This window comes from Meles meles, chromosome 13 (genome assembly GCF_922984935.1).
Source record: "Meles meles chromosome 13, mMelMel3.1 paternal haplotype, whole genome shotgun sequence".
NCBI lineage: Eukaryota > Metazoa > Chordata > Mammalia > Carnivora > Mustelidae > Meles > Meles meles.
Window position 1 is genome coordinate 71,373,287 of NC_060078.1, and position 21,106 is coordinate 71,394,392.

The 21,106-nt window shown below is 38.8% G+C and overlaps 1 protein-coding gene across 1 annotated transcript in view; it reads left to right on the plus strand.

Moving 5' to 3' along the window:
• Window positions 1–20,739, plus strand: part of NHLRC2 (NHL repeat containing 2) — a 61,520-nt gene extending 40,781 nt beyond the window's left edge. The window contains exons 6-11 of the mRNA XM_046026437.1: window positions 3,560–3,659; window positions 6,106–6,337; window positions 6,891–7,013; window positions 8,359–8,568; window positions 9,604–9,823; window positions 13,104–20,739. Coding sequence (XP_045882393.1) covers window positions 3,560–3,659; window positions 6,106–6,337; window positions 6,891–7,013; window positions 8,359–8,568; window positions 9,604–9,823; window positions 13,104–13,360 — 1,142 coding nt within the window. The 3' untranslated portion in view covers window positions 13,361–20,739. The remainder of the gene's footprint in view (window positions 1–3,559; window positions 3,660–6,105; window positions 6,338–6,890; window positions 7,014–8,358; window positions 8,569–9,603; window positions 9,824–13,103) is intronic.
• Window positions 20,740–21,106: the final 367 nt, after the last annotated feature.

Sequence of the window (21,106 nt, forward strand, 5' to 3'; positions counted from 1 at the left end):
TCAGCTTTTGGCATTGTCTCTTTTATTTTTAATTGACTGTTGAAAATCAGTAATACTAAGTGTACTCTTAATTTAAAATTGAGATGTTCGTGATTGTCACATTCTTGTTAGAAGGAACAAAACTAATACCCATAATGTGGTAGTACAACTGTGTGCTTCGGATTTCAGACTCCAGGGTGAACAGTATACATTGTTAATAACGATTCTGGTTGGTTTGATAAGCTTTGTAAATGCTAGACCTCTTTCTTCCTTCCTTCATGTCTTTCTTTCTTTTTCTTTCTTTCAACTCGCATTTTATCTGCAAGAACAAACCCTTCAGCCCTGGGGGAATGATCAGGCTGGGTAAAAACTTCCTCAGAGGCAGTATTGCGTGGACTGGAGCCAGACCACTTGGGTTTTAATTAGTTTTACATCTTAGTAGTTATGTGATTTTGGACAAGTTACGTAGTCTCTTTATGCCCCAATTTCCTCATCTAAATTAAAGAGATTAATAGTATCTAGCTCAGAAGCTTATTACAAGAATTATGAGGGCTAATATACATGAAGCACTTAGAATAGAGCCTGGCCCCATAGAAAGTACTGCAGAAGTATTTGCTATAACATAGAGTTTCATCTTGTGAGTCAGAGAGAACTGCCGATAAGCTGAAACAACCCAAAAGTGGAAAGGCAAGGGATTGGGAAAAAATCCTGGTAAGAGATTATTCAGCCATAGACTTATGCCGCAGACTACTGGGCGGGAAGGATAGGAGTGAACCTAGCCACACATCCTAGAATAGACAGGCATGATTACATTTAATCAGATCTCTGCTTCGATCATACAGAAAATGCTTTTGTGTACTTCAAGCCTAAGCTAAGTCCATGGGGCAGAGGCAGGATGGAGGGAGAAGTCAATGGGCCAAGCAAGGACTTGGCCAGAAGAGCCCAGGCTCACTTTTGTATTTCCTGCATTCTGATCAGAACACGAGTAATCTGGAGTCAGACTCACTAATAGATTATTATTCCAGGTTTAGCTATGTGAATTTCAATAATTTATGTAACCCTTTTCAATTGCAGCTGCTTTGTAAAATGGAGATGATAAGAATAAGACTTACTAAAGTCAAATTAAAGGAAATAATCCCTGTAAGGTGCTTATTCCGTAGCTCAGTGCCTTAAATATAGGAAATGTTCTGGATGGTCACCATCCTCCCTCCTTCCCACTGTCGTCATCATCGTTACCATCAGTTGTCATGGGAAATCCCAAGACACTGAAATGATCTGACACAGCCTTTGCTTCTCTTTTTCTCATTCCTCAGGCTTCTAAAGGAAATAAGTACACAGAGAGCAAAACCAAACAAACTGTTCACACTTTACTACTATGAAATTTGGCCTTCATATAATAGACCCTGGTTGAACTAGGCTGGTCTTTTTGGAGAACTGGTTTGGTCTTTCATCAGCTATATACCAACACAGCTCTCCTTTGGCAAGGTAGAGGCTTTCAAAGCAGGTCATCTTCTAATAATTGCAGCTTTATTTCTAATCTTTATACTTTTTGCTTCTTGTTGCACAAATTGGGGCCTCAAATGATACTAAATAAAAATGTTGATTAGCAGATATCCTTGTCTCATTTCTGTTCTCAGGGGGAATGTCTTAATCACCTCAGGCTACCATAACAAAATACCACAGTTGGGGTGGCTTAAACAACAGAAATTTATTTTCTCACAGTTTTGAAGGCTAGAAGTCCAAGGTCAAGATGCCAGCATGATTGGTTTCTGGTGAGAGCTCTCTTCTGGCTTATGGATGGTCACCTTTTTACCTTGTCCTCACATGGCAGGAGCAAAATAAAATACTTAGGAAAAGCTTTTGATCTACTCTGAAGGTGATTAAGCAGAGACTGAGTCCCCAGAATAAATGGATGCCCTTGTCACTTTTAATATAATTTTTGTTCATAAAAATATTTGACTATGAAAAATTAAATTGAAATACTTTCCTTTAGATTTCATAGGATAGCAATTAAGAACACAGTAAAAGAGGCAACATGTGATCCAGATTTTTCTGTTGGACTGCCTGGTGTCAGATTCCTGTTCATTTACTGGCACTGGGGTCCTGGCAAGTTCCCTCACCTCTCTAAGGCCTCAGTTCCTTCATCTGTAAAAAGGGCCTAATAACACTACCTGTCCCTTGGGGCATTTGAGAAAATGTAAGTGATAATCTCTGTGAAGTGCTTGGCACATAGCCACCACAATTTATTGAGAACCATCAATACTATTTTTGTTGTTGTTGAATTGAAAGACACTTGAAGGTAATACAAGTGAAGGAAAACAGGTTCCTTTGGACATACACTACTTGAAGTTAAAATAACAAATAAAATGACCTTACCAGGGTATTTCTTTTAGCAAAAGGAATATCCGACCAAATTATTTTTTAAATTCTCTACTACATGTAAAAGTCACCTCAGGATACAGTTTAAAATAGATACATTTTTTAGGCCCCACACCCAGTGTGGGGCTCGAACTCACGACTAAGATCGAGTCACATGCTCCACTGACTGAGCCAGCCAGGCACTCCTAAATTAAATATTTTAACAGTAGCATTAATTTGAAAAATAGAGCCTTGTCACATTGTCGTAAGTCATAACGGTCTAAGAAAGTAGAAAATTACGAGTTTGCGTAAACAATTTTAATATATTGTATAGTCTATATTGTAATATAGTTTTAGCTTTTTTGCATGTCAGCTATAGTTTTTGGAAAAAGCCTCAAAGCCAATTAAATAATGGATTTTTAAATAGCAGCTGTGATATATATCGAAGTCTAGCCAACCCTGTGGTGGAAATACACTTTTTAAAAATATTTTTTTTAAGATTTTATTTATTTGTCAGAGACAGACTAAACACACAAGCAAGGGGAGTAGCAGGCAGAGGAGAAGTTCCACTGAGCATGGAACCCAATGTGGGGCTGGATCCTAGGACCCTGGGATCATAACCTGAACCGAAGGCAGATGCTTAACCAACTGAGCCACCCAGGCACCTCTTTTATTTTACTTTTCAGTAGGATCCATGCCCAATGTGGGGCTCGAACTCATGACCTTGAGACCAAGGGTCGCGTGTTCTACTGACTGAGCCAGCTGGGCACCCCCAATGGAAATACCTATTTCTTACACTATTAAAAGATAGGGTTTTTTTTTTCATGAGAAATTGTTCAAAGAACCTGTTATTAAAGCATATGATTTCAGTGGTTAGTGCTAGGTGTTTGACTGGCAGAGTTTCTTTGGAGAATATATGTCAGCCTGTTTTATCAAATAAGAAATCAGATATTTAAAAACATTGTGCCCAGAGATGCAGAGGGATTTCCTGCTATTTAAGAATACTTTGGATTTCTGTGAATTTACAGGTAAATTTATAAATCTAAAGAAACCTTTCACAAGGAAAATGGAAAAATTTCAAAAAGCAACTTAAAACTGTAAATACTTTTTCTTCTTCAGATGATTTACAAACATACTGCTGTCGTTTTTAAATTTCTGAAAGGCGTGGAGTATTTGTATGAACGAGATACGCATATATTAATTCTGTTTATTTTTTGTAAAGGTTCGGAGCTCCAAAGAGATGACATTCTGTGGATAGCCATGGCAGGGACTCATCAGATATGGGCGCTGCTGCTGGACTGTGGCAGACTACCAAAGAAAAAGTAAGTGACCGTATCTTTCTTTGGGCGAACTATACAAGTTCACAGAATCCCCTCTCTTCAGATCTCTTTTCTCGAAACGCCTCTGTGCTGGTTGGGATGCGCTGGGCTCTGGCACCGTAACAAACAGCCCGGATTCTCAGGAGTGTGAGACGAGGTTGGTTTCTTGCCCGCTTACATAGATTCAGTGGGGAGTGCTCCTCTGCCAGGCTGTTGACCAGGCTGATGAAGCAGCCACCGTCTGGACCTTTGCCTGTAATCCTGGCAGAGAGAGGGGTGGTGAGTCGCTCAGAAGTGACACACATCAGCTTTACTTAAATTTCATCAGCCCAGGTATGTCTTGTGGCCACCATTGCTGACTTCCGGGAACGGGGAAGATCAATCCTGTCGCGCCTCCAGAGAAGTGTTTGGAGGCCCCTCATCTAACACGTGGCTCCCATACCCCTGCTCAGGAACGCGGACGTTTGAACGCAACGTGGCAGGTGCTTAATGGCTCAGGTTTTGTGGTGCTGCCTGAGATCGCATCTACTGCTCCCTGTCTGTGAGAGCTTAGGAGAGCCGGTTTACCTTCCGTGCTTCTTAGATCTGTTTCATAGGCATGTTTTGAAAACGAGTAATATGTATGAAGAGCTCAGCCTAGTGCCTGGTTTATACGGTAAATGTAGGAGTTTCACCACCACTGTTGAGGACATAAAGATGAAAAAGTAGCGCATCTGCACAGTGTCTTATTCCCCTTCTGTAGAGCCTTGTCTCTTCTCCCGCACGTTCCAGGTAGAACTGACTGTATTCTTCTCTGTGACCTCACTACCCTCCCTATGTAGGTACATTACTGCACTGATAAGTTCCTTCTGTCCCCGTCTCCCTTCCTCCTTCCTTCGTTTTCCTTCTCTCCCTTGTGCTGTTTCTGGTTGCATTTACTGGTTTCCAGAACTATTTCCTCCTACTCGCTGTCCCTTAAAGTAAAATAAGAGGAACATAAATAAGAGGAATCCAATATTAGTAAAATAAGAGGTATCAAGGAAGGCTTCCTGGAAGAAGCTGCTAAATTAAAACTGGGTAGAGGAGTAGACTGAGGAGAGTAGAGGTTTTCCAGGCAAGAAATGACACCAGTTTTGTGAGTAGATGCCAGATCGTGAAGCGCCTTATGTGTCCTTTGAAGAAATGTGAACATTATTCTGCATGCCTTTATGGAAAGTTTTGAGCTAGCTAGTGAAATGATTAGATCTGTGCTTTTGAAAGAACACTGGCAGCATTTGGCCTGGGACAAAACTAGAAACAGAGATAGCAGTGAGGGGACTATGGTTATCTCCAGGCAAGGATGATAGCCTGACAGTCCAGGGACCAGAAACGTTAACATGAAGCATAATTATAAACAGTAACAGAGATGGCCAGAATGCACTGTTCTCATTGATAGCTGTTTTCGACCCATATGGTCAAGAGTGGGCTAAATTTCCAAATAAGTAGAGTTCTCACTCTTGTTCATAATAGGAAAATGTCCAGTCAGATCCCATGGACGTGTATCATAGTTCTAAGGATGCCTGATCTGTATTACTGATCTTCCAGTGGTAAAGACTGCTAACATTTTAGAAGTTACTTTTTCTCCCCACTCTTTCTTTTATTTAATTAAACTCCTCTTTGAAATTAAGATTCATATTAATTACCTCTTATTTGTTTGGCATATTAGCTATCACATATATTTCCCTGACTACATTTTTAAATAAGTTTCTTGTATAAGTGGCTGACTTTTGTACAGTCTGTGCCCCTTTGCCTCTGTCCCGTTCTCTACCTAATTTAGCATGGGGAACACATCAATGAATAAGTGATTGGTGGTTATCCTAGACTTCGGCTTGCTGGGCCATACCTGGAGATGATGATGGACATGTTGTCTCATTGTTTTGCATCCTGAGTCAGCTGCTTCCCCTCCCTCAACACAGCACACCACTATGCCTTCCTTCTGTTTCCTCTAGCATAAACCCAGAAGACAAAGTGTAGATCTTTCTATTAGAAAAAGAATCATTGCAAAGTCCTTTAAGTAGAAGTTTCCCTGTTGTATATAAGAAATTGACTTTACAGTTGATTAAAGCAGCATAATCGTCCTTTAAGAAGTTAAGGTGGGATCCAGATATACCTGTCTCTGGCCTTTTGTAGAAAACACACACACACACAACTATCCAGTCAACGATATGATCATTATTCTTGTCAGGGATTTCCTCTCTGGTCATTGAGAATAGTTTCAGTCTTGTTTATGTCCCGAAAAAAAGCGAGTAAGTTAATGATTTAGAAAAACTACAGGGAAAGTAGAGCTGACTTGCACACTTAAGGCCAAGGTCACGTGTCTGTTTTTTAACAATGCTTATCTCCACCAATTTCATCACTTAAATTCATTTGATTACTAAATTGGACACAAAATAATGATGTCGACTCCACCTATGAACTTGGCTTTTTTTAGTGAGCTGAAAAAAGGAACCTGCCTTCGGTTTGCTGGAAGCGGAAATGAAGAGAACCGAAATAACGCATATCCTCACAAGGCAGGCTTCGCCCAGCCTTCAGGTCTTTCTCTGGCCCCGGAAGATCCCTGGAGCTGCCTGTTTGTTGCAGACAGTGAGAGCAGCACGGTGAGAACCATCTCACTGAAAGACGGAGCAGTGAAGCACCTCGTGGGAGGAGAAAGAGATCCCATGGTAATGTGTGAAGATCACTTTCTCATGCTGTGCCTAGACCCTTAGCATGCTTGTGTGTTTCAGATAGTGAAGAGTTAATAAATTTCAGGAGACTAATTCTTGGCCTGTCCATAAATTAAAGTGGAAGTCAGGCCAAAGGAATTATGAATATAAAGAAACACAAGTTACAAAACCATCTAAGAAAAATCAATTGACTCTAATTTGATTACACAAATGTCAAGGCTTCAGGAAGAATGGAAGAGTAAATATTGATCACCGAGGGAAGAGAAAAATGTAAATTAGATACTTGGCAGGAGGGTGGAAAGAGTGGCGGATTAGTAGACTTGACTGGTTCCTGACCAGATGTGTGATTACTGTGAATAAAACTACCAAGTGCTATAATTAACACAGGTTCAAAATTCTGTCATTTTTCTCTAAATTGGATACCCAGGCCGATTTATATGAAACACACCCATTTCCCCTTTAAGTCGAATATATAGTCTTTTTATACCCTGTGCAGTAGCACTATAAAGTTTTAATGCGTGCTGTTTCTTTCTTTAAAAAAAAAAAAAAGAATCTATTTGCTTTTGGTGATGTTGATGGAGTAGGAGTCAATGCCAAGCTTCAGCACCCACTTGGAGTGACTTGGGACAAGAAAAGGAATTTACTTTACGTGGCAGACTCTTACAATCACAAGGTGAGTCTCAACAGAATTCTAGAATATCCTGCTTTTCATCTGTGGCATTTAAAAGCTGAAAGTTCACTTTGTGAGCCTCCTCCAACTGCCACTTTAAAATAGAGAGGAGTAACAGGCTTTGACAACTACGTACAAGCCTTTGCTGTTCTTTTCTTAGTCCTTTCTTTGCAAAGAGGATATGATGGCACTCGGAGCTGGGGAAGGAACTAAATAAATCCCCCATGACGACAGCAAAAAATCGTGAATTGCGATCCATCGAAGCTGCCCAGTAACAGGGTAAATAAGAAGGCAGCAGGTGGCAGGGAAATTAATATGTCAACTAACAACGGAACGTTTTTCAGCTGTTGCGTAGTTGCAGTGCCTGCTAGCAAATAATTCCATTTTCAGCAGCGTTTCCATTTTTGTCTCTGTTGCACGAATTATTCAACTGTTGCCATTTTTATTGCATTTTTCTTTTCTATAAAAATGAGTGGAAAATGTTAATACCTTGTGATGACACCATAAATTAACATAATTGAGGCACAATTGGAAATCATGAGGTTTAACATAAGCGGCCAACTCTCAACCCGTGTTAGATGTTCATGAGAAAGAAGAAAGTCTGTTCAACTGCGTCTCATTGTGAGGAAAAAGAATAACATTTTATAAAATTTGATTCTAGAAATAATTTCATCAAAGATTGCTGCTGAAAGATAAGATGTAACTGAGTGTTTTTAGCTCTCAGAATGGAGTGTTTCCCCTGAGTCTGTAATTGAATATTTGACTTTTCAAGAAAATAGGGAAATGCCTATTTTTTTTTTTTTTAAGATTTATTTATTTGAGAGAGACTACCTGCATGAGTGTGGGGAGGAACAAGGGAGAGGGAGAGGCAGAAAAATCTCAAGCAGACTCCCTGCTGGGCACGGAGCCTGAGGCAGGGCTCAGTCTCACGCCCTGAGCACGACCTGCGCGGAAATCAAGAGCCAGACACTCGGGGCACCTGGGTGGCTCAGTGGGTTAAGCCTCTGCCTTCGGCTCAGGTCATGATCCCAGGGTTCTGGGATCGAGCCCCGCACTGGGCTCTCTGCTCAGCAGGGAGCCTGCTTCCACCTCTCTCTCTATCTGCCTCTCTGCCTACTTGTGATCTCTGCCTGTCAAATAAATAAATAAAATCTTTAAAAAAAAAAAAAAAAGAGCCAGACACTTAACTGACTGAGCCACTCAGGTGCCCTGGAAATGCCTATTCTTCTTGTGAGATTTAGTAACAATGCTAATAGCAGTAGAATTCTCTGGTTTGCTTTTCAGTACACTTTTCTATACTACGAACATGAAATTGACCTTCGGATATATACTGCATTGTTCTTTTTAGATTAAAGTTGTGGATCCAAAAACAAAAAACTGTTCAACATTAGCAGGAACTGGAGACGCTGGTAATGTTACCACTTCGAGCTTTATCGAGTCAACTTTTAATGAACCAGGAGGCTTGTGTATTGGAGAGAATGACCAGTTATTATATGTAGCAGACACCAATAATCATCAAATTAAAGTGATGGATTTAGAAACAAAAACGATTTCTGTGGTAAGCAATCAAAGTTTAAGTTAAAGAGTATCATTTTAAGAATGATATTAAAGTCCTCACAGCACAGAAGGAGGCACTTTTGGTCAGACCATCTCCAGGTCAGACCTGAAACATGTAGGTAGAGTAGTGAGTGAACTCCTCCTTCCAGGATGCTCTGTTCTTGTTAGGATAAAAATTCTATTTGTGACAAGAGTGTTTAAGATACTGGAAGTTGGAGAGAATTGGAACTTTCATCAATGTTTAAATGTCTTAAATGTATAGACATATACACACTGAACCACCGAACATACACACTACATGGGTTGTGTTGTCCACGTGTTCTGTGTGTGTGTGTGTGTGTGTGTGTGTGTGTGTTTAAGGATTCTTCGATTCACCATAGGAAACAAAGATCACACATTAATCTCTTACCAGATAACTTCCCAAAGGAAATTCTAGGAGCCACACTTCTCAACACATTGAAAATAAGACTGGAAAAAACTTAAACGGAGTTCTGGTCAATTTTTAAAGATTAGGATATCGTCTCCAAAAATTTTCAAGCTACCTCTTGATATATCACAGTTGGCTGGGGTGGGGGGGAGGTAGCTTTTTTTTCTAAAATTCTAGGAATTCCCAAAATATATTTTAAAATAAAAATACAGAATACAGTACATAATACAAAATACTATGCCATCATAATATGTGTTGTTTTCTCCTGACATAGATCATCTTATAATCAGCAGTGAAAGGTTTTAAGTGGAATTATATCCACTGCATTTGAATGATAAAGTTTTACCTTAATTTCCGACCATCTATAAACATACTGGACAATGAACTTAGCTCTGTCTCATTAGTACTGGTAATCTTATAGCCAGGATGAAATACGTTTCTGAACCTATAAAATAACCATGAGGATGTCTAAATAAGCACTCTTCTAATTCAGACTAGAATGGGAGTTAAGTTTCATTGACACAGAATCTCATTTTTCAACTGTGGTTCACAAATAAGCTCTTTATGATTACTATAAAGTACGAATTAACAGATCTTTTTACTTCCTAGCTCCCAGTCTTCAGACCTGACAGCGCTGTGGTAGATGGCCCGTTCCTAGTAGAGCAACAGAAAACATTACCCAAACTACCTAAATCTGCTCCAAACATTAGACTGTCTCCATTGGCTGCGTCTCCAGGCCAGACCCTGCAGTTCAAGCTAAGATTAGCGCTCCCATCAGGAACGAAGCTGACTGAGGGAGTGCCCAGTTGCTGGTTTCTAGCCGCTGAAGGTATGAGATGAATCTTGCAGACGTTCCAGTATCAAATTGTACTTTCCGGTCTACCTCCCAGTGGCGTAGTGATCTAAATCTCGGAGTCCATTCTAAAGAAGGAAATTGATTTTCCCTTTGAGTAGGATATTTTTAAAAATACTCTCTTTTAACTGAAGTAACTTGATTTCGGCTTTTTCCGATTCAGCTTTTTGGAGGTTTTACTGTTATCTTTTACTCTCCCACGTCTGCGTCTGTCCAGTGCTTCAGCGCTTTCAGCTGGTGCTCATTTCATTTCCAAAGGACTTGATTTACCAGTTAAGCCTGAAGCTACATTTTCTTCTTTAGAGATGCCAAAGGTAGAACTCGAGCCCCATTACTTGCTTGCTATAAGAAAACGGATGCCCAAACCATGTCTTAAAAGTATGCCATCCAAGTCGACTAAAACATTGTTGAAGGATATGTAATTGAATACAGATGAATCACAGTGATCTGAATGCAGGCAGAGCCTTTGTCCTTACTCACTACTTTGTAGTCATTTAAGCTAAGAGCACTTCCTGTTTGAGTCTATTCTCAGAGTATTCAGTGACTATAAATTGTGTAAAGATTTGAATGTGTATTTGAATCACTGTGTGATCTCAATTGTTTAAGGACTCAGCCTGCCGCTGGCCTTCTGGCAGTGCTTCCCAGCCCCTCTAATAGAGTGGACAACTACTGTAAACTACTAGCAGTCCAGAACCAAGGGCTGACTTCTTGTCTCTAATGACCTTCCTCTGGCCTGGTCTCCCACGCTCTTTCACATGTTCTCAGTCTTCCATTTCCTCCCGCCTCCCCCCTCTTACCCTCTCACACACTTCTCTTGTGCCTTCCCAGTCCCAGGCTCTGTGCCTTCCTACCTTGCTACTTTCTCAGGGCCACAGCTGCGGTCATGCAGCTACCCGCTGGGCATCCACACCAAGAGAACAGAGACATCTTGGTGGTGTAGCCAGGAGGAACTGCTGGGTCAGAGTGGGGAGGCCTGCTCTGGGGTGCCTGACTAAGCTGTGGGAACCACCCCGCCCACCACGAGCTAGTGAGAGAGGGCTGAGCTCTCTCTGCAGGTGAGAAGGAGGGAGAGGTTCAGAGCCAGCTCCACAGACAGGGACAGGGACAGGGGAGTCCTTAAACCCGGGCCATTCCTCAGCCCTCGACTGTTGGCTTAACTGTTGTGCCGTGTCTGTTAGTCGGCAAGCACTTCTGTTGATTGGGATCACTGTTGATTTCCCCTCTCTGTGTATAACTAAAGAGCAATGGGTTGATTTTTAAAATACGATATCGGCAGATGAACCTGTTCAAGTCTATTTGGGTCCAACACACAGATTAATAATGAGCCACTGGAATACAAAATACAGGTAGTAGTAAGGTGAAGTAGTCTGTAGAGAAAATCCCTAACTATTTTATCCCTTGTCCAAAATAGTGGTTCCATTTTCATTGTACGTGGGCAAATAAGCTTTCAGATAAGAGTCCTAATAATTTAAAGTTTTTGAAAATTATTTTATAGGGTACATTTGTACCCTATAAAATAATCTAATCTGTGATTAAAGGAAGGTTTTTCTTCTTGGCCAATTATTTAGAGAACTTAAAACATCTCTTTATTTTTAACTAAATTTTGGTCTATATAATCTTAAAGGTGTCAGCACATGTGAAGATTTTAAGCTCCCCCCTCCAAAAAAGGCGTTTATAAAAGCACCACTGGCATATTATAACTTCACAAATCCCACATGCGATATATCTGAAAAATATCTAAAAAGACTTTGTGTTTATTTCTAGAATTGGACATTAAAATAGCACAGTTGTTTTCCTGTTTTGATTTAAAATATAGAAAGTTCCCCACTATTCTGCCATCTAGCAAAGTCAACCATGAAATAAAACATATTCTCCCAAGTAAGCAAAGAAGGCCAAAGAATTTTAAAGAGAATTTTTAAATAATGGTTTAAAAGCTCTTCACTTATTAACTCTTTAGATTTTCACCTTTTCCTTTCTCCTCCAGCCTGACATATTTTTCTTAAATTCGAATTTTCTGCCAAGATAACTAGAAGCAGTACTGGGAGGGGACGGAGAGGCCAAGCAGTACTGGGAGGGGGACGGAGAGGCCTGATAGAAGCAGGTGCTCTGAGTCTGTTGGCCCATGCTGAGGTGAAAAGAAAGAAAAAAGCTAAAAAGTAGACATAAAATTTCATTACCACTCAGTAGGCGGTCCAGTTTTTGTACTGATAAGCAAAGTCATTGAGAAGTCATGAGACTGTGCTCTGCGTCTTCTCTTTAAGATGGCAGGAAAGCATGTCATGTGTTTTCCAGATGCGGGCTCTTGATTTCTAACCCCTCTTTGAGCCGAAAGTCCATGTAAACATGGCCTTCCTCAATACGACACAGACGTCCTTTCTGAGAGGCACTGCATGAATAAAGACATGTTTAAAATTCTGATACTAGAAGCTTGAAGAGTTTTAGTGGTTTACTAGACCTGTGTTATAATCTATATATTTTTTTTTAAAGATTTTATTTATTTATTTGACAGAGAGAGATCACAAGTAGGCAGAGAGGCAGGCAGAGAGTGAGAGGGAAGCAGGCTCCCCGCCAAGCAGAGAGCCCGATGTGGGACTCGATCCCAGGACCCTGAGATCATGACCTGAGCCGAAGGCAGCGGCTTAAACCACTGAGCCACCCAGGCGCCTATGTATTAAAATCTAAGAAGAGTTAGGTATTAAAATGAGGTAGACAGAATCTTGTGTTTATATTATTGAGCCCATCTGAATAATATATACAGTGGTACTTGTTTCTAAAAATGTATTTCTTGGTTTTTACCTTTGGATATTTAATAATTCATCATGATCTTGACTTTGAAAGTCACCGAAGAGTTGTACATACATTGGTATACCCTAGGTTATTTTGTAGTTGTCATATGCTCTTCCTAAATACTTTATCTGATAAAAATGGCCTTATAGAACTTAATAGTTTTCATTTTTTAATTTCAGGGATTAAGGATCTATAGGCATATTTGCATTATTCAGATTGGTTTCGTAGAAATTTGCAATTTACAGTGTTTAAAGGAAGAATTTTAGTAGTTTGATATCAAGATTATTAGCCTGGGAACTTCTCCTGGGTGGTCATTATATCCCATCTATGTCCTTCACACAGAGCATAATGCCTGGCACTTAGAGGCTTTCGTTAAATATCTGTTGGTTGAATGAATTTAGTCTTCATAAGGTTTGTCGAATTACCTTGTCTTCTTATTCAGTTAGTAATTTACCTTTTTATTTTCTAGGCAATGAGTGGCTTCTTCAAGGACAGATACCCTCTGGAGAAATAGAGAGCATTTCCAGTCAACCAGCGATCTCACTGCAGATTCCTGGAGATTGCTTATCACTGGAAGCGGTGATATCTATCCGAGTGTTCCTTTATTACTGTAGTGCAGACAGCAATGCCTGTATGATGAAGGGAATTTTGTTCAGTCAGCCTTTACAAATAAGCAGTGCACACCACGGGGGCATCGCTCCAGTAGAGCTCAGGTATGGATTTTAACAAGCCAGTGAGCGACATGGTCACCATGGCCGCTGTCCTCTGTCCTCGTCATCGCTCTTAGGAAAAGCAGCTTTATTTCTGCCTCTGGATACCAAGAAACCCACTGCTCAGTTCTAGCAACTGATACTAAAATAAAGCTATGCTCCATATTTACTTATCTATTATAAACAAATTCCTTCATTCTGGCTGTGTACCAGCTAAATCACTAACCATCATTTGAACCATGATTTAGTAATCTCTGCTGCTATTTGGCACAAAACTTTAATCCACACTGTAGTCTAGAATACTATCATGAAGCTGCTTTGCAGTGAATACTGTTAATAATAATGAAACCAAATATTTTAACTTTTTCTACCTTTACTAGCAAAGAGCACATTTGAATATATAAATTTCACAATAACTTTAAACAGAACCTAGGATCCAGTCCACATGTTGGTATCAAGACACTTGCTATTCAAAGTCTAAGGTCTATTTTAAGCCAAAAAAAAAAAGTTTTTTCTATCACAATAGAAACTTAAAGAGTATCTGGGTGGTAAATATGTTCTTTGTCCTCTTCTGTGATTCTCTTGGTTGAAAGTGATTTAAAAGAGAGTTTCTATTTTTATTATAAATTATTTGGTATTTTAACATACCATTATTAATGCCTTATAACTCTATTCAGAAAAAGTATGTCAAAGGATATACAGACTCCTCTAACTTTTTCTGAAGGAATACAGTTTTACCCGGTGATGAATGGGTCTCCAGAGATACCACGTCTTCCACGGAGAGAGGGACTGGGGGACATATCGCTGTCTGTGATACTGTTTATGATAAAGAATACATTGGGACAGCCACATCAGAGTAAATGAGTGTATATGTTGTAAGCATTAAAATATGCAGATTGGTTGGGGTTTGTGTTTTTTGGTTCCTATATTCAGAACTTAAATTATCATTTGTTGTGATGTTTTTAAAAATCAGTTTTAAGCCTTCAAAGAAAATTCGAGTGTGAAGCACTTTCACGCTATTAATATGTATATATATTTATTACTCTTTTTAAGATATTAGGGCTGAAACAGGGGGCATTTAATGACACTGGGGTTATTTTCAATCCAAAAAGAAATTGTCACTAGAAGATACTGAACGTGTTTTTATTAATCATCATTTCCATTTATAGCTATTTAAAAGCCTATTCTTTGTTTTCCTGTAATTGATTCAGTATGTTCGTGATTTAATCAGCTTATAGGATTTTTAAAACGTCAGGTAAACCGTATTTATTTATCCAATAAGTATCTGTGGACAAGATGGCATAATATGCCTTTTGCGCTTCAAAAGCAGATTGGAAGTGCATCATCTGCCCATTTTTCTTCTTGAAATAGAGTTTTGAGCATATCAGCTTTATTCCCTCAGGTTCCCTTAACCTCCGAAGTAAGGAAGTGTGTAGTCCTGGCTTGGGTTCGATCACTAACCTGCTAATGCTAGTTTTAAAGAGATGTAGAAATATACGCTTAGGAAGAATCTTGTCTAAAATTATATATAATTACCTCATAAATCTTTTCTATCCATGAAAAAACATTCTGTGATAAAGCAGTATCTAACATTAATACTGTCTTTTACAGAGAATAAGATGAAGTCACGTTTTAATCTCATTTGAAATACTATACTTCTCCTTCCAGTTGGACATGATGAGAGTACTTCACTCCCTGAGAAAGAAGTATATGCGGTTTTAACCTAATTCAGAAATACCTGATCATTAATTTTTCAGTATAATACACAAGCACATGTATAGCTCTGTATTACATGTTTCTCAGAATCTGTTAATACTCCTTTTGTCTAGACAGTTTTCAGTTAGTATTAGGCTTATACTTTTCTTTCAAAGTGTAGTTTTATTGGACATTTTTATTCTTACCCAGTCACCAGTCTGCACTGTTTCTTACATTAAAAATATGATTTATATGGATTTAGTATGATTTTCTGTAAATCCTACTAGAGTAGTATAAATAGGTTCCTAGAACTCATGACTAATATAAACCTCTTACATAAGAGGAAGCACTAGAAAGTTTATTTTTAAAAAACTTGATCCTTGTCTGCCTTCTGTTTTCTATAAGGACTTCCATATTTTTTTTAACTTCTGCTTCTCTTGTATAAATTACTGGCCATTGCTGGTTTAGAAAGAGCAAGGTGTTCACTTAAGTCCCCTTAATCCAAGTGTCGGTAATGTGGCATCACACACACTTCGACACCATACCTAGAATCTTTGCCCTAAATTATTGGGCTGCTTTGCCACGATTTTTTCCACTACTCCTTATGATACCATTTCACAAGTGGTAGAACTTTTTTTCTCTGAATTTATACTCAGGATTAGTGTGGTCCCTGAAAAGAATTTTGTTTATCTTAAATATGCTGCCTCAAGCAAATACTTAACCTATTCACAAGGAAAAACTTAACAGTTTTATCATCCCTAAGTCTAACTTCAGTAAAGTTCAGTGACTACAAAACAGTTTTCTCCTTGACCCTTCTAATACGATAGTCCTAGTATTATTGGGCTTGCAGAAAGCTATAATCTTAACCCAGCCAGAAGCACTTCACATGTGTGGACGAATATATGTCGTGTATGTGTATCTGTGTACACATACAGAGAAAACAAAGATCAAGTCAAGAATTTCCATCTAAGTTTCTCTCCTGGGCAGTGTAGTTTTGAGTTAATATCACCAAATAACTTACTCTCTGCTTGTTTTTCCATGTAGGAAAATGTTGAAAATACATATCAGAAATAATTTTCTGCCTGCACAAAATTTACTGTTAGTTTAGCATATCTGCCAATTTAAAAAACTTCAGTCTGACCATTGTATTTGGCATCATGTTTAAGAACAATTACCAAAAAATAAATTCCACAGTTCACAATTGCATAAAAATACATGGAGAGGACCTGTGTCAACAGTGGTTCTCCTGAATAATGAAATTATGATTATTTTAATTCTACTTGTCTGTATTCTTTTTTCAGTGAACAATGTGTTATTTCCAGAAAGAAAAAAAAAAAAAAACTGGAAGCATTTTTTTAAAGATTTAAAATGAACTGAATTTTAAGCACTCATATAACTTTTTCTTTTAATATTTTTTTTATTTATTTGACAGAGAGGTCACAAGTAGGCAGAGAGGCAGGCAGAGAGAGAGGGAGAAACAGGCTCCCCGCTGAGCAGAGAGCCCGATGCGGGGCTCGATCCCAGGACCCTGAGATCATGACCTGAGCCGAAGGCAGAGGCTTTAACCCACTGAGCCACCCAGGCGCCCCCTCATGTAACTTTTCTAAAGTCATGTTTATTACCAAGGATCAAAATGTAGTTTGGAGCCCTTCGTTCTGTTGGTTCTCTTAATTACGTGATATGACGAAGAGAGAAATGAGCATGACTTTTTCTTCTGATGCTTGTATAGTGTAATGCAGTAGAGTGGATGAGAGCACGTGCTTTGTAGGCTCTAGGATTCTAACCCTATACAATGAGGCTGTTCTGTTTTATGGGGTCACTGTAAGGATTCAATGAAATAGTTTTCGTAAAGCATTTAGTAATTAATGGAACTGCCAGTTATTTGCTTAGTTAATATATTAATTTATGAGCATAAACACAGAGCTTGACATTTTCTTTGCAACTGAAATTTCTAAAGGAAAATATTTCTCGACCAACTATTTGATATGTTAATAATCTCCATAGAGCTGGGGTTCAAGAAGAGAAACTGTTTGTAATAAAATATATTACAATTTTATAAATGATGGTATAGTTAGAAACAAACCTACAGTTTTATGAAAATTTTCCTAACTAGACCCAGAACTAGGAGTCATAAAGTTCCTTTGAGAGGGTCCGACATACTCACCCTACAGCCATTCCTGTAACGCGCTGATGGTGCTCTCCAAAGTGTTCAAGTGCCTTCCCGCATTTTAGCCTCACTTGAGCTTCAAAGCAACCTATGAATCAGACGAGATGTTACGTCCATTTTACAGATGTGAAAACGCGGGTGACGGAACTCGAGTTCTCAGAGTAGTGCCTGATGCTGGACCGGGCCTGGCTCGGGCTGTTGCTCGGCCAGTTGCTTGGAGTGACTAAAAGGTGAATAGTGGGTGATGTGTATCTTCTCTGAAAACAGGTCTCCTCATTCCTACCTCTGTTCCTAGATGGAGAGCGAAAAACTGCAGAATTAAGAGTACTTCCGTGCATGCTTTCTTCGGCCTCTGCAGTGTGTAAATAAAGTAGTACCAACAGCTGAATTTACTGAGTGCTTACTCTGTGCCTGGCACTTTTCTAAGTGTTTTTAATACATCAACATTTAACCCTTACAACAGCCTTCTGAGAGAGAGACTGTTTTTCCTTATCTCCCTGATGACGAAACGGAAACAAAGTTCTGAGCAGTTCGGTAGATTGGAGATCGTGCATTTAGGAAGTGGTGGGGCTGGGATGAGTCTGCTCCCCCTCCGTGCTACACTGCCTCTGAAAAGTAGGGGGTTTTTTTTAGACCTAAATCTTTCAAAGCTGTATATAGTAAAGAGTAATCAATCCAAAGAATCCAGAAAGTCCTAGGGATTGTTTTTGAAATTTAAATCAAATCCATTAAACTCTGTTAGCTCTTTGGACTTTTCATTATACATTCTTATCCTTCCTGGCTTGGAACAGTCTGTATACTTCTGTTTCCCAAAAGATTTTATGTACCGTTCTTTCTTAAATTCGGATATTATCCAGAATTTTTCTTGGAAGGTGGAAGTATTAAAGAATTAAGTAGATTTTTTCAGTTTTAGTTCCAACAATGCTATTTTAATTGGTCTTCAGAAGGTAATTATAAGACCTTGTCATAAAGGATAACTGAATTCTTAGCACAGGGTTGTCTCAGACCCTAACCATTTTCATATTAAAGAAAATTCTGTAACCAAAATGAGTTCAGAAGCATAACATTTGGCCAGGCTGTTAACACACATAGAGCCTCCAAAGTTGTTTGCTTCCTTACTACATAAAGGATGTTTGGTATGAGACCCACCAATACTCTCCCCCTCCACCCCAGTGACTCAAATATATGTGATTCTATTACAGTAAAGTTTTCACCAGGCCAGCCTATTCTACTGTTAGGCACTGCAAGGAAGGAAGTAAAATTTTACATACCACTGTGATTCGTGATCATCCAGGAACATGATTATAAACATCTTTTCAATAGACAGTCTGCTAATTATTAGAATTTGTTAATTTTTACAAAATCCCATTCTTGAAACCCATAAGGATTTGTACACCTTAAAAAGTAATTACTTTGTCATATGTCAGAAGTAGAATTCACTATTAATCACCAAAATTTCCTCTTTCTCCTGGCACACATACATGATTTATTTAAATGAATTCACACTAACCAAAATCTCTATTTGATCCTGAGTAATTAAAAGCCCATTTTCCCCACTTCCTTGCCATAGGATTAACTAAAGCATTACAGCTGGGGCTTACTGATCTGCATGTGTTCCATGACCAGCAAACTTTGGCCCTTCTCCGTCAGACCTGCAGCTTCCCCTGGTTGCTGCTGACCTCCCAGCACCCGTCTGACGACAGAGGTCCTGGGTTCAGTGGACCAGGCAGCTTTGCTGATTGCAACCCTTCCATTTCTTCATGTGCTGATTTGGTTTAATTATTTTCAAAGGTTAGAGCTGGAAAGTGAGAAACCTACATCCTGGCTGTGGAGTGTTTGCCTTGAGTTCTCCACTGTCCTGTGTTTCCCTCTTCGAGGCATGTCACTCTTAAATATCAAGGGTATTTAGTTGTGTTGAGAGCCCCCAACCTAAAGGAAAGAGTTACAGGTATTTCCAAATTGGCCTCCCTGCCTGTACCAGGAACCATATCCTAAAAAACACTAACCAAGCATATACCCAGGCCTTTTTGTGACTGTCTGGGCATGGTATGAATTCCTTCCTCTTTTAGTAGCAACAGACAGAGCTGGTGTTTCTCAGTAACACAGAGTGAAGCAAAATCAATGTTGAAAACTTGAGACTAAGAATGACATGGACAATTTATTGCCTCTGGTTTTAATAACATACTAAGATTTGAAATACGGTGAAATGAGACTTTATACTGCTGAGAACTAGGAGGAAAAAAAATCGGCCTTCAGATTTGAATATGCCCAATCTAAATGGTCTTTTTCTGATTCTTTATCTACCGTGCTGTGCTCAGGAAAAATATATACTAAAGTTAACAGGGCAAAACATCAGTTGATAAATTATGGTAATGAAGGGTAAAAATAGGCTCCTTTCTGGAAATGTAGCAGGACTCTGCTATCTAACGATCTTCTGTTAGAATTGGTGGCCATTATTCTTCATCCCACCAGAATTCCAGTGAAGCTGTGAGCACCAGTGGGATGGGCTGCATAAGCTACTTTATACCGTACGAAACTGACAAGTGTTTGCTTGTGTGGAGTTGAGATGTTATTGTTCATGCATGCATGACTGTGATACTCATCATCCACATTTACCTGTGAAACAGACACTACCACTTTCTCTCCACACCTTAGGCTTCCCTTTCTTCAAAAACAATAGTAGTTTCTGTAGAAGTTTCAGTGAGGAGCTATGGTTTCACAAATAACAGAAGGATTTTGTTATGCTACTTTTTTTTTCTAGAATTCCTAATGATATCTCAGTTTCCAGAGAACAGTACCCTGTGTGATTTAAAGATTAATTTCTCCCCAATTTGCAATATACCTTGCTAATATTTTAGGAATATTTAGGTTAATATTTTTTAAAGGTTTGAAATTCTATTAGGATGCGTTGAGAACCAACTTAGAAATGTTTTCCTTGCTGTCATTACTTTACATGTGGTTTATGGACAAAGTTTGCTGTGCGCTTGAGATCTATATGTATAATACACTCCTGAATTGTAACATATCATAAATGTGTCAAATTTTAGAGACTCAGACTCTCCCATCTTTTGTGTGGATAAAAATGTGGATAGAATTTGTCTGCTGTGCTGACTTCATATCTGTCATTCCAAAGGTTTGATTACATTTGTTTTTCCTCCAAAGAGAAAAAATGCAATGAAATCCAATTTATAATTCCATATACCGGTATTTCCATTCATGCTCTAATTCTAAAAATTAATGTGGTTTGCATTTTTAAGTGTTTCATGCAGACAGATTAGTATTTTTTTTACAACACTGTATTTCTACATGTATTTCAAGACTATTTCAGTGACTTTTTCAAGTGCATGTCTTAGCAGAAGATCACTCAATGAATTTGTGCACCAGCCTTCATTACCAACTCTAAAGTGTAATACATGTGATTTAAAAGAATGTATTTATACTGTACACTAATGCCCAATGCCTCTTTTCTAAAACTTTGCACATTTTTCCATGAAATAGATTAAATATTTTCTCTCTAAAGTCATGTTTCTGTTTTTAATATGCTTTCTGTTTTAAATATATTATTTACTGCTTACAAATCTGTAAGTCACGATTCAGTATTTGAACTTTTGGGGAAGTGAGTGTAGTACGTAATTAAAAGAAAAAAATTGCAAGCAAATAATCAAAATCATGCAATCATAATTACAGTAATTAAACTCATAAGTATAAAAACTGCAATTAGGAAAGGTGATCTGTTCAGTAAATGATATTGGAAACATTTGAAAAGAAAAAAGATCTCTAAGGGGGCCTGAGGGGTTCAGTTAAGCATCCAGCTCTTGATTTCAGCTCAGGTCACAATCTCAGCGTCATGAGACTGAGCCCTGCGTTGGGCTCTGCACTCAGTGGAAGTCTGCCTGAGAT